Raw genomic sequence first — 14,504 nt, forward strand, 5'->3', positions numbered from 1 at the left:
GGTATTTAAAACTGAAGAAATGAACTTACAAATATTGTGACATTAAGGCAAGATACTGCAGGCAAAAATGTTCAATTCAATTGTGTTTTGGGCTATTTTTGCTTCCTTTCAGATGAGGGGACAGAAAACATTTGATAGACATTTGGATATAAATTCTATTACACTCTTATCTATTGGAAATCCAGGCATATTTAATCAGATAACACCTCCTTTGCTTATTTTAAATGTACAATTTGGGAAAATCTCGTGGTCATATCGGGTGGTGTGGGGGAAGTGAAAAAATAGCGCTTGCCCCTCCCTCATTACCACCACTGAGGTGCCCCTGAGCTAGGCCAGCTAGCTTAAATCCAACCACTCCAGTGGAGCTGCTCAGTGGCCAGCAGATCAGACTGTGGTTGTACTGGGCAGCTTCCAGGTGTGAATGTATGTAACTGTGCGAATGTGATCAGGGTGTTCCTGCAAAAGAGAGGCTTCCTCTCAGTGAAACCTACCTGAATAAATGAAGGTTAAAAAAAAAAGAAAAAGATATCCAAGAATAGATGGAGTTTCGACAGCTGAGAACCTGAAGCACATCTCAGCCAGTCATAACAGCATAACACAAGTCTGAGCTGACATTAGATGAGCTTCCATTCTGGCAAATGCATCTTTAATTAAAACCAGATAATCCCAAGATACACAACAGACCCCAAACTGTAAATGAAACAGAACATCAATATATATGAATTGTCATTCAGTTTGTTTTTATGACCTGTTTTCTCTGTTTTACCAAAAGTAAAGGATGTTTCACCTGAGACTCTCTCATTATGAACCTGACCTCATGAATTCTTCCTTGGAATTCGTAACAGATGACTTGATGACTTTAACAACAGCTGAGACCACGGAGCATCTCTCAGCCAGTCACAACATTGTATAACACAGCACTGATCCCACACACTCTTGCCAGTTAAGGTAAGCACAAAGGAAACAAATGCGACCCCATAACAGGGGTGTCAAGTTTTGACGTGTGCACCAGTTGCAGCTGAGGAGACTCATGGAAAATTCCCCGCTCTCACACTCCCACAAACACTCACATACATGTACAGTACAGGGACAAGGTGACAGTGTAATTATAGCTGCCTGTAAACAAACATGGTGTGTACTGTCAAAACATGAACATAAACCTCAAAGCATGTGATCTCTGATTGGATGTTCGTTTCATCTTGCTATTGGTTATGTCACATGATAATAATACTCACCTTCCCTCCTAGAAACAGCACTGTTTTCATGCACGTGAACACTGTTCTCTACTTTCCTTTTGACGTCATGACATCCCTCAGATATGTAACATGGGGCAGTGTACAACGGCATGACATTATGTAAGACAGGGAGATATTTGGAAACTATGTAGAACAGGTCACTTCAAATTTAAAGTCCACTGCAGCTTGTGAGTGTTGTTCATCTGCAGGCTAGTTTCACAATGAAATGCAGACGATGCAGATGATTGTTAGCTAGCTGCATGGCTTTATGGATGGCAATGTCGGAGGTTCGGTCAGTCCAACATGTTGGTCCAAATTGAAATATCTAAACCAATTTTTGCACAGACATTCATGGTCCCCAGAGGATGAATCTTACTGACCTTGGTGATCCCCCGACTTTTCCTCTAGCACCACCATGAGGTTAACATTTGTGGTTTTGAGTGAAATCCAAACGGCCCCTCGAAGGCGGAGTGAAAAGAGAGGGGGGAGGGGGACACGGTATTGTGAAAATATGACGATAATGGTGCATATTTTCAGGCAGTCTCTCTAATAGTTTATTCCATCAGTCTAATGCATTGTGACTGACACAGGTCTTCATCAAAGTCATTGTCAGCAGTATACACATTGCCATGTAAAATAAAGGCATTTCAATTTTAATTTTGCATAAACCCTACAGTGTGCCTTGGACTGTTTTTGAAAGAGACTTGCATTTTCCATTTTTGACTGAGACTATATTTCACCTATGCAATGAGCCCTTCACAAGATGGAATAAGCACCTGAAATATCCAAAGAGCACAAACATACAAAATGTGACAGAAATAGTTGTGTCAAGAATGACAAAAGAGAGCTTTAGAGAAAAGTTCAAACCATGCCAACTTTCTGATCTCCGTACAGCTGGCCAGTCATGGCCTGAAGATGGTGTTAATGTCGAAATATCGTGTTTGGAAAGTTACAGAAATGGTTGTGTACAGCCCCCCAGCAGCTATGACATGCACTTCTAAAGAAGCATACTGGCAGCATAAGTACATAAGTAAAGCCTCAGAGAGCAGCTGGCTGTAGAGTCTTAGTCTTGTTTTTCCTATTTGCAGTGGTGGGAACATTACATCAACATGCACAAATAAAATCATCTTATTTATTCATCTCGTGCCAATCTCCTCAAGACAAAAATATGCGATTGCCGTCCAAGAAAACAAACTTCAAGCAAATGGATATTTTGATATCCAGTGTAACCCTCCACCGTTCCAACCTGTTATTATCACAACACGTCTTCAACAAAAACATGATTCTCAGATCAAATATCCAATGGATTATTTGTTCAAATAATCATGTAAGAGCATAGTCCCTGAAAACAAAAGTCAGGTCCACCTTCGTCCCTCTCGCCTCTCACATTCCATCTTACTTGGAAACACAGACAGCCCATGTGACCTCCATGCTTTTAACTCTCGCCAGGCGCTGACTGGCATGCCACAATCACTCAGCTGGCATCACATTGAGTAGACCTACAGTACACGCAGCGAGTGTTCGGAGGTCAGCAGCCAGCTCTGATGAAAGTGTTTCCACTGTGACCACTGTGATGTCATAAAATGTCTAAGAAACACCCTTCAAGTGGCTCCTCTCTCTGATTTACATCAGTGTGTGCATGGACTGCTGGGATCATGTGAGTGGACCTGCCCCGCCTCCCCCTACAACTCTTTACTGTTGATCCGCAGGGCAGAGGCTGATGTGGTGCTTGAGCCAATATTCCAACATGTGGCAATGTGTGCACCACCACCCTTTAATCTGCGAGGCACGTGGCACCAGGGTAACCAGCAACAAAGAACTGCTCATGGCTAGCTGTACCAAACGATCTGTAAGGAATGATAGAGACACTGCATGAAGGACCTCGAAACAAAAACATTTAGATTTGAAACCTTATTCAAGTTTATTTTCCTTCTTCATTGCAAATGTTGGGCAAGTTTGTCTTAAATCTCATTCAATCATGTGATTCGACCTCAGAGGCTTTGTGGTAACAGTGGTGGTGCCTTCTCAGTAGTGCTGAAATAGGTCTTAGAAAAAGATCAATGTATGTGTATGCAACACTTGTTTGTGAATCCCTTGTTCCTTTTTAAATGAAAAGGAACAAGGGGGTCAGTGTAGTTGGAATACAAAACCCTGATGGGTTTTTGTCTACGAGGTTTCAGTTTTCATTTTTTTGTCAGTGGAGTTCCCCTGACTTTTGGGAATTGTCAGAAAGAATCATGAAGCATCAGCAGTTTTACAGTACAATTTTGATTATTTATAGTCTGGCTATGTTGCATACATTATAAGCTTATAGTGTGTATTTATCCTCTCAATACAAATCAGAACAGTTATAGTAGCCAGTGTAGAACAGTAGTCTTTTAAGAGTTAGTTTGACATCATATATTTGAAATACTTTCATAGACATGCAGTAATTAGTGTGTTATGCATGGGAGACCAGCATAGTATTTGAAATCATTAAAATATTGCTTTTATTCTTGTAACTGTGTTAGAAATGTAAACAGACCTCTATCAGCATCAGACACTTTAATAACGTAGATTTAGTTGTCATCTGATGGTAGTCTATAATACCTGTCAATCAAATTGGGAGCAATAGTGGCTTCCAATCTTGTGTTTTGAATTTTGGTTGTGGTACTGTGCTTTTGTTCACATTTTGATATTGAATCGTGCCCTTTAAATAAAATATGCAGCTCTGGATAATCTAAACCCAGGACCCCTTAAAATCTGGAAGGTGGATTGATGTCCAAAGACCTGGTTTTACTCAGCAAAGTTCCCAGAAACTGTGTAAATAACACCATCTCTTGGAACAGGCCTTTGTCCCATAATACATTAGGTTTTGATCATGTCACATTAAACCCCGTTAAACGGCAAATAGTTGTTATTACACTTTGATTTTTGTAGGGATTAAACAATTGAGATATGTGTTAATTGGTGAGCTGTAGAGGTGCTGATAGGTGGGTTTTGTCACCTCTGGACAGAGCTAGGCTAGCTGTTTACCCCTGTTTCCAGTCTTTGTGCTAAGCTAAGTCAGCAGTGGTAGCTTCAATATTTAGCGTACAAACATGAGAATGACAACATCAGCTGTCTGTGAACACCAGACCAAACCCAGGATCGTGTCTAGATGGTAACCCTAGATTTGTGAAACTCTAACGAGATTTGTATGCGTTGTTTCTTGCCTTCTGGGCTTTTCTGGCAGAAAGTCTTTCACAAACACAAGACTTTCACCCAGGAGGCCGCTGTTTGTGTCCCATGTGAAACCTATTATTTATTATTTTAACCCAAACCATGATGTTTTCCTTCACCTAACCAAGTAGTTTTGTTGCCTAAAACATTATCAGACATTATTACAATACAGCCTCACTATTTAATTAGTTAATAAGTCCCCTCCACCAGCTTTAAAGATTTTGAAACGGCTCCCAGTATATCTGCCATTGTTAGCGCGTGCAGAGTCAAGCGTGCATGTGTGAGACCCAAAACCAGTCACAGCGTCGACTGGGCAGGGGTCAAAGTCATCAACCAGGAGTGAGTGGAGAAGGCCATTTACATCCAAGACCATAATTGAACGGAGACACGGATTATGATCTTCTCCCCTAAACACCTATTATTTCATTGAAGCTGAAGTCATGCAATAACAACCGAGCAAACTCCACCCGCTAATGTAGACCTAGAGATGCAGTTGAAGTTCTGTAAAAAAAAAACCATTAAATTAACCTTGAGTTAAGATTTTCTTGTCAAACAACCATCTAAAGCTTTCAAAACACTTTTTAATACTCTGTTAGCATTGCAGTAATAACTAGCTTGGCATTCTGGTTAATACATGCAGAAGTTCCAGTTAAAAAGCTTTACTGGGCAGCCAGAAGGTGACTAAAGAGGTCGTGGTTTGTTATATGTGGGAGGTAGATGGCATTAAAATACTCCATATATGACACTGAAGTGAGTCACCAAACCAACACTGGGTGGTATGTTGGTTTAGGAAAATGGGTAACTGCTGCAATGAGTTTCACACAAGAGTGGAACAGAGTGTTAAAGATAATTACAACCAGAAAATGTACTGAGTACAGATAGCAGCCACAACAACTAAGAACTGGAAGTCAGACAACCACCTGATGTCAAGTGTAGTATGCCTAATCATCCTCTTATGAAACTTTCTATTATCCAGTTTTTCTGTGGAAGAGGAACATGAGGGGGGAGTAAAGCTTTATACAGTAGGTCAGGAATGTTGGTGGCATTCTTGATTTATTACTCACAGTCCAACCACTATATTAGAGAATTTTTACTTTGTTGAAAGACAGGATTACTAATGAACAATGTGAGTACATGTAAACATGTGACAACAAGTACTGTACAAATTAAAAAAAAAAAAAAAAAAAAAAAACTCCATTCAAAAGTTAGTCAATAGATTTCTAGTTAAGCCAAAAAGTGTTGTAACTTGCTGAATTTATTCATAAGCTCTCTAGTTTAGAGAGCAATGTTGAGTTTGGATAAATGAGCTTCTGTTAAATGAGAGCTGACAAGGAGGCAAAATAAATTAGATTTCCAAGTTGGCACATTATTCAAGCAAAATAGAAAACAAAACCATTAGATGTCTAACATTTACAAGTGACCGTCCTAATAAAAAGGTATCTAGAAAAAGTTGTTTTTAATAGTCCTTTTTCCCTGGTGAAACTTTTTAAAGAGCTAGTTAATTGAGATTGTGAGTGATTGTTTAAGGCTGGAACGTGTTTCTCAGGGCTGCATCAAGGCAAACGCTGTTTCTTTTGCAATTGTACAGAGTTTGAGTAACATTGACACGTTTTCTGTTACAAACCCTCGCCCAGACAGGAACTGGATCAACCAGTAAGCTTGCTCGATACTCCGGCAACAGTTTCCAAAGTGATTTGTAAGCACAGCTTACATGCAGATGGCGAACAGTGGCAGTGTCATGTTTCACAAATTATTGTCACTTACAATTTAAGTCCTACAGTGCTCTCGTCTGCTCATGCATGGGTTGCAGGTATTATGCAAATCGTGGCGTATGTATCTTTTGTGAAATGGGCGACCTATGATTACCAATAAACCCGACAGTTTACGTGCATCTCTACCATAATGCCATCTTTACTGAGGCAGATCACACTAAAGATGCTAATAAGTCTTTCAGACATGCAACAGTTTTTACAAATAACAGGTGATTTATTTTTCCAAAAAGTTATTTACATTATGTACATAAACACACCCAAAATAAGCCACATACAGTAACAATATGCACAAAAGCCCCAGAAAGAGGTTGTGCGCAATGAAATCCATATCTCCTTCAGTTACACAGTGTATCATTAATCTCTGAGCAGAAAAGGCACACTTCTCACACACACACACACACACACACACGCGAGAAATGCATTCATGCTTCATTATGGGATGTGCTCTGATAAATAACGTTGGTCTTGCAGTGCTTCCATTTTTATAAATAGAAAATATTCAAAAATGTACAGTACAGTGACTACAATTGCTGGTGTGCATCCACTGGCACAGATCTGTATTCTACGTCACTAGTCCACACAAAGGAACGTTCGGTAACTCCTCGGGTGACCTTAACACATCTAGGACTGCCCCTTGTTTCCAGCCTGCGTGTTGTTTTCCAGTCTCGTAGGCTGGACAGACCCCAGATTCCTTGTTGTTTCCAGAAACCAATTGAAACCTTCCAGGTGCAGTTAAGAGTTCAGTCAAGCACCTACCACCACATGCTGATCCATCTTCCTCCTACAAAAAAGTGCTTAAAGAGAAGCCAGTGCTTCTCGCTGATCCATGCTCGGTCCCCCATGGTGATGGTGGCATTGGTTGTTGAAGTGCTGAGTTAGCTTTACATGGCCAGCCTGTTGATCAAAAACCAGGTTTCATTTACTAATAATCACCATACAACAGCTTCTTCAAATGTCATTTAATGCTACATTCTGACAAGATATCCAACATTTTATCATGTTTCCTACCGTTTTCTTGGTTTCACTTCCCAGCCATCACGACATTTCACAAAAGTTACAGAGTCTCCTGGTGAAATTTCAGTTTTTGCTGGGTCTTGGGCACAGAACGTAAACCTGTGACAAAATAAAGAGATCTCAGTAAATGTTTGTCAAGAAAAACAAATCCTGAGGTGTGGCGTCTTAGACAGCTGCTCCGCCACTTACTTCTTCTGAGTTTCTCCAGCTTTCACACGAATCCGTCGGACTTCCAGTACAGGTTTGGGAGGCTTGGTGTTCCAGGCCCAGAATGTTTTCTTAATGTTCTTCCAGACGGAGTTCCAGGAATCAGATTCTCCTTCCCAGCTCAGACGGATCTTCAGCAGGTCACCAATATCCTCCTCAGTAAACACCAAGAAGGTGTTGGTCAGGTTCAGACCGACAGTGTTCTCATGGCTGGACAAAAAGGGAGGAGAAGTCAGGCCAGGTGCTCAAAACTATACACTGCAGTTTTAGCAGCTTTAAGTCAACCATTTAATTCCGCATTAATTAAAAACTTTAAAGTTACTAAAGCAGACGTCACATGCCAAACAATCTGCACTGCTGTGTCTGGTTGCCAACGTATTGCCAAGTCATGCTTTTACATCTACGGTTGTGACAAATACTTTAAATTAGTTTTTGCACCTATGGAAACTTGAACTGAAAGTTACTCGAGGTCCTCCAGTAAAAGCTTAAGGATTTAGATTTTGTACTTACACGTCGACAAATATGTTTGCTGTATCATTATGGGCTCCGTACAACTTGACGTGGAAGGTGGGATCTGCGTTGTCGGACTGTTTTCTGTTGAACACGTGCATCTTCATCTGGTAGTGGTAGCCTTAAGAAGAAAAGAAAAAAAGTTAATGTTTGATCCACCAATTGTGTAGAGTAGTAGTTTACACTGGCAACTGCGGAATCAGACATGTTAGATATGGAAGTTAAATGATAAGAAACGCAATGATTAACTGAGGTTACTGTAGAAAGTAAACATACTAGTAAGAGATCAAAGTGACTGCAACTGCATTTCAAGGTCACGTCCTTATTGTAACTCACCTCCGAAGGGAGTGTCAGCACGTGTCTTCAGATACATTTTACTGTTGCGCCTCTTGCGCATCTTTCTGGTGTTATAGCCGATGTTGTTGCAGCGATTTTTGCGGCAGCTGAGGCAGATGCCCTTCTTGAAGCGATCGGGGCCGGTGCACTGGAAGGCAAAGCTCATGTGGTCCTTGTTCATCAGGGAGTCTACAAACAAGTGCACGGCGCGCTCGTGCTCGCACTTCATCACCTCCATGAAATCTGGAGAAAGAGGAAGGCAGGTTAAGTATAATGTATACAGTCAAAACAGAACAAAAGGCTAGGTATAATGCCAGGACAGCCATGGTAGCTGAACAAATGAATGTCAGATGGAAATGGCATAAACCTAATAAACAAAAATATAAATAAAATTGAGTGCAAAATTGTTGTGGACAGCTGGAGAGCCAACACAAACCATTTAAAGAACTTACTTCCAGCCACTGCGAGCACGTCACCCAGTGCACAGCCAGGCTGCACGTCACCACCATTGGGGTAGATATCAATGTCCCCAATTGGCTGCTGGATCCCAATGCTGACACCCAAAGCCTCTCGAGTGTATGTGTGCAGAACGTCCACAAAGTCGGCATCATCTGGGGAGAGGCGCCTCCGTTCCTCTACACCTTCAAACATGGGTCCTGCTGGATCTAGACCTATTACAAAAAAATAAAAAATACAACAAAACAAATGGAGACAGAGGGTCAGTAAAATGAGGCAGCACCATCTTTGATGAGTGTTTATTCCCGATACATGTTGCACTACTTACCAGTGATTCTGCCGATGGTCCCTCGAACGTAAGTTCCTGCGTAGCCAGCTACGTGAGCGCCTAAACTGTAGCCAATTAGGTGCACATTTTCCAGAGGCAGCTGCTGCTCATCCTGTTAAGAGAAAAAAAAGTTGCAGCACTCACATCAGCAGCTGCCACCATGAACACTAACTCACACGGAACAAATCCTGGAATTCAGCCAGTGATCAGTTGTGCCTGCAGCTGAGCCAAGCTCAGTTAACCCGGACTGAATCTACTGACAGTCCCTTCCATGCAACAGTGCCTCCACCATCTGTCTCAGTTTGTCTCCATGAAACACTCTGTTTACAACTACGTGGCAGGACGCCTGAATCTCTCCTCACTTGCCAAAAAATAGATAAAAGAAAGAAATTAAGCTACTGCCTTGGGAGTTCTAAAAACTCCCAACATTTAGATATTAAATTGGATATTTAGCATACCATTTCACATCCTCAAACCTGTTTAATAGCTCTGTCATGCTCACGAAAGGCTGTGATCTCTTAAATCACCCAAATGGACAGACAGAAGGGGACCGGTTTTATGGATTTGCAGGTACTCAGCTGCTCTTCTGTCACTCAGCATCACTGGACTTAAACCAGGATAGCTCAGATCACACACACCATAAATCCCAAAACACATGATAATTTATGAGACCCATTTATACATTGCCCTACATACTAAAGATACCTTGCTTTTATAAGACCAAGCACAACACGTGCATGAGGGTATGGTGGTATGCCAATCCATTCTCATTTAGGCGTTTTGTCACGCCCCTCGGAGTTGTTCCCTTTAGCTTCTATTACTTGGATAGTAGTCACGTGACAAAATGTAAACTTTTGGTTACACACTGGGGAACTCCGGTCTAATGGGTGCAAGTACTGTGTTTGTGCCGTTCACCCGCACCACCACCTCTACAGGTGGGACTTTGTATGCATGCATGCATGCCAATGGAGTGTTGCTCACTGGTTCAGTGCCATTGTAGGTGGGGGGTTTTTTTATTTGGAAACATCAATGGAAACCCAGTGGTGCATTTACATTTGATTCAGTTTCAGCAGAATACTGAAGCATGGATTCATAAGAGGAAGCGAAATTGTTTTCACAAGTGTTTAAGGCGCACAAATAACTAGGCTACGCACCTGAAGCCAGTTGAGCATGGCGGCAATGTCGAGGCCCACGCTGTGGGTGTGGTTGACTGCATCGGGGTACAGCTGCTGCGCCATCGCTATCCAATCAACCACCACCACATTGGCCTCGCTTTCACGCCGCATCACTGCAGAGACCAGCTTCTGCATCCAGCTTTCGAACATCCCGCTCATCTGGTAGAGCGAGAGACAACAGGGGTCATTCATTCAGCCAGACTAGTTACCCTTCCCTCAGTGAGAGAGGGACCCAGAGAGAGAAAGAGGTCACTGCAACTAGATAGGGATGATTCAAATTAAGTTCAACTCACCGTCCAGCCGTGTATGATGAAGATGGTCTTGGCTGTAGCGTTAAAGCCACACTCCTCTAGACACTCCTTCTTGCCAGTCTGCAGGTAGCAGCCCTCCTGGTCCAGATCTAAACTCTTTCTCATGTTGTACTTGATGATGCCACTGAGAGCCTTGCTGTCTGTTGACAGTTCATCCAAACCACTGTCTTCACCTGAAGGAAGGTTACACAGAAAGTGGAGAAACGCTTACATTAACTTCATTTCTCTACTGCTTTTCTGATTCCTGCAATTTATTAAAGGGGGGGGGGAGAGAAGGAAAAAACAGTTCAGAAACCATTCAGCAAACAGGGAGCAGATGAAACAATCAACTTCCTTTTGCAGCAAAACATCTGCTACAATAATGCCGGCTGGGTTGCAAGTTGTACCGCAGGCGCAGAGCCAACATGTCACCGCCACCCTTCTCTTCTTTTAGTTCATCTGGTATAATTATATCTGACTTTAACACACCATACTCTCAGACCTGAGGCTAAAAACAGGCTACAATTAAAACTTACTGACGCAAGAAGGCTTTGGAAGCACTTGCTTACAGTTTATCCAAAATCATAATTATGGAAATGTTAATTAAAAAGGGTTATTCTATGACTGCGCTGATTTAAAAAAAAAAAAAAAAAGTATATATATACACGACATTCATTTGGTCTCTTTGCGTTTGATTCTTGATGAAGGGGTTGCATGTATTAATACCAGTCTGCATTAATCCCGCCGCGCAGAGCACACACGTCAGATCTTAATTTAAATGATGAACTCTACAGCCTTTGGTGATGGGCCACACCGACCCAAACCACTTCAGCTGTGTAGTAAGTACGCTGGTGAGCGGTCCGGGGTAAAACGCGGATTCAGCGGAACATCTTTCCAAGTAGTCCACACAAACGTGGCGTTGTGTGTCCTCCACTTGCGTCAAGGCTCCTGCTGCTCTCCCAAAAAAGGACACGTCGCAGTCTTGTCTTTCAAATCCATTCCCGTTTTTCTGGTTCACTCTCCCCGCCACACTTTAGCTTTTGTAAGGTATCCCTAATAGCCTAAAAATGCAGATTAATCAAGCGGGGATGTGAGGAAATTAGAGCTTTAGGCTGCTTATTAGATTGTTTCATTCATAGATTTTCACAAGCGCGTGTTTGCCCTACTTTACACATGTGATGTAAGATTTTGACACTTCGCTTTGAGTCTGGGAAAGAAATAAGTGATAGTAAAGAATGAACAATAGACACAAAGCCATTTCTTACCTTTTATAACAGCGTTTTCCCCAAGAGCGGACGGAAAGAGCGCAGCAGCACACTGTAGGAAAATCCACAGGAAAAGGGCTTTATGACTCATTTCTCAGTCACAGACGAGTGTGGAGGAATTAAAATCTTCCTGGGAATATAAAATGTCTTTTGGTATTGCCGGTGGTAGCGCGGTAGATGAGTGAGTGAGTTTAGATCCAGTGGTGACAAAGAGCAGCAGAGCCGGTGGTGCGTTTTTTGGTGTGGAAGCACCGCTAAAGAAATGTATTAACTAGCACCAAGTGTGTGATTAGAGATTTAAATAGTTTCCCCTTTTCAGTCATCTGATCATCGGCTGATCTATCGTGGATCTTATTGGTCAAGCCCCCATTTGTTTACGTTTAAAGGCGTGGCAATGCTCAATGAAGTCGTAGTAGGCTTCTCACGTTGCGCGTTTTAGCCCTTGTGTGTGTGTGTGTGTGTGTGTGTGTGTGTGTGTGTGTGTGTGTGTGTGTGTGTGTGTGTGTGTGTGTGTGTGTAGGCTTCGACTGACGCAAGCCGCCAGGAAACACTTCCAGTCGCTCGGTGTTGGTATGAAGGTCATCTAGCTCACGCCTTTGTTGCCTAACCGGATTCCAACAATGTGTGTGATGTGTGTGCAATAATCAATAATGCACAAACAGTGCATGAGCCTATAAGACGCACTGACACGGGGGAGGCGCGTCCATGCAGTCCGCATTACTTGTTTGATCTTACAGTAATATAAACAATACAAATATCTGCTTTGCTCATTATCATATATTATCAAACCCACAATCCCCCCTCTGTGCGCCGATGGGAAAAGGCTCCGACCCGTGTGTGGGGGGATGGCGAGGCTCCCCCAGAGCATCGTCCCCTGTGCCTGGCGCGCTGCCAATCCATCAGCTTAGCTCACCGACCGGCTTCAATTGATGAGGCGAAGAATGGGCGCACTCACGCATATGTCTCTGCTACAATTACACCACTGTTTTGTATATATACATCAGCGCCCACTACCCAGTAGGAAAGTGTCACCTGCCACCCCAGCGGCCCCCGGTGCCTGGTACCTAACCAGCTTTTACGCATCTCTGAAAACAAAGTCATGCTGCTGGTTATAATGTGCACTAATTCGGTGGGTTAAACGGCTCTGCGAGCTCAACAAGCCATAACGACATTAAACTATTCAGTGATTGTCTCCTCACGCTCTTTATCATGGTCTCTATTAGGAGCTATTCCTCAGGTTGATCAGCAGTGTATGTATAGTGTATATATTAAAGATTATGGTCCTTCCATTAGCTTTTATCTTATTTTTTCACTTTATTATATTTGTTATTTTATATAATTGGTGTTTTTATGGCATTTTGTTGTTACTTTTCTCTTGTGTGTAGTGTTTTATGTGATTTTGCTGGTGTAACAGTGCAATGTCCCTTTGGGATTAATAAAGTACTCTGTCAAAAGGCATTCTTAAAAAATGCCTTTTGATTAAATGTGCCATATATTATGAACGCATTCTTTATTGGAATTATTTTCTGTTCTTAATAAGTAGCCCCCACCTAAATCTAAGGACAATGACATCGACGCAACAACGGCATAGCGCTTGCCAAATGTGTCATATTGTGTATACACAGGATGCAGATGATGGTACATGTACTATACAACTTTGTCACACTGATAATGTCAAAACTGAATGAGTCATCAGTGTATTGAAGTGCGTTTTGTATCCACAATGTAAATAATGTCAAATGCAGATAAATCCAATCTCTTCCACATTACCAGCTTCATCGTGACTTAGACTGACTTGATTAGAAATGATGCATTTTTTTATCAAACTTTTTCAAAACCAGCACTGATAATAAAAATGTCTTTTTCAAAGAAGGAGAGTGAGGCTGTGCGTGATAAAGGAGCATCCAAAATAACTTGTCCTATTTTTACGCTAGTATTAATAGCCATTCTGTATGCTTGAGAAAACATAACAGGTAAGTGATACTGCATCTGGAGAGGGCACCAGAGGTCAAATGATGAGGTGATGCTTTGCAGCGTTGTGCGTAAAAATCCTTCCTGCTCACTCACTCTTGAAATGATTCCTTCATGGACATCAGTGATCTCTGGTGGGTGGAAGTCATTGCTGCATCACAGGACATAGTGTGTATTCAGAATTTTGAAACACTGGAAGATTTTTGAGGAGATGATGACATTGTACTGTACCAGTCAAGCACACAATTAATTGTAATTCACAAGGAAATATAATTCTAATTAACATTAAGATCTGCCGAACACTGATATGTACACCTACAGTAACACAATTTTAAGTTTTAGAAGGATTCAGTCTGGCTTGGGACAAAACTACTTGCATTTATGTCACGCCCTCCTTTTACTTCTGTTCTTTGTCTGAACATCAGAGTAAGAAAAAGTCTGTAGTTCTTCAAAAAAAAAAAAAAAGAGCCAAACTCAAAGACTTCCCAGAATCAGTCTGTTGGACTGACCTGATGACAGACATTGGCAGTTATATTTACTCAAAAGTTAAAGTCGCTTCTCACGCAGGGGTATTGTTATTCTTTCCATCCACACACCTCAGCCAGCTGACCTGTGTGAGTTCCAGTTTGATTCTGCACTGTGCTGACCTGTCCTGATTTTGCCCTACATGGTCTGTTTGGCAAGACCCAACAATAAGGCACTGTGAAATACTAAAACAATCTACGCAGGCTGCTCTGTGGTGAG

At 41.9% G+C, this 14,504-nt stretch overlaps 1 protein-coding gene across 1 annotated transcript; it reads right to left on the minus strand.

The window, feature by feature from the left end:
* Positions 1-6,401: 6,401 nt before the first annotated feature.
* Positions 6,402-12,089, minus strand: lipg (lipase, endothelial). Its single transcript, XM_044196709.1, has 10 exons — positions 11,790-12,089; positions 10,528-10,718; positions 10,214-10,393; positions 9,060-9,171; positions 8,728-8,946; positions 8,276-8,518; positions 7,940-8,060; positions 7,412-7,639; positions 7,217-7,321; positions 6,402-7,102 (listed from the first exon to the last, which is right to left on the minus strand). Exons 1-10 carry the CDS (start codon positions 11,878-11,880, stop codon positions 7,090-7,092), a joined length of 1,503 nt encoding a protein of 500 aa, XP_044052644.1. The 5' UTR covers positions 11,881-12,089; the 3' UTR covers positions 6,402-7,089.
* Between the last annotated feature and the right edge of the window lie 2,415 nt (positions 12,090-14,504).

The sequence above is a fragment of the Siniperca chuatsi genome, linkage group LG5, assembly GCF_020085105.1.
Source record: "Siniperca chuatsi isolate FFG_IHB_CAS linkage group LG5, ASM2008510v1, whole genome shotgun sequence".
Lineage (NCBI taxonomy): Eukaryota > Metazoa > Chordata > Actinopteri > Centrarchiformes > Sinipercidae > Siniperca > Siniperca chuatsi.

Bases quoted from the DNA above. Each gene is read 5' to 3' on its own strand.
- lipg (XM_044196709.1), bottom strand. From the start codon at position 11,880: ATGAGTCATAAAGCCCTTTTCCTGTGGATTTTCCTACAGTGTGCTGCT. The intron at 10,394-10,527 runs GTGAGTTGAACT...TCGCTCTACCAG, and splicing joins TCATCATACACGGCTGGACG to ATGAGCGGGATGTTCGAAAG. The intron at 8,947-9,059 runs GTAAGTAGTGCA...TTTTTGTAATAG, and splicing joins GACCATCGGCAGAATCACTG to GTCTAGATCCAGCAGGACCC.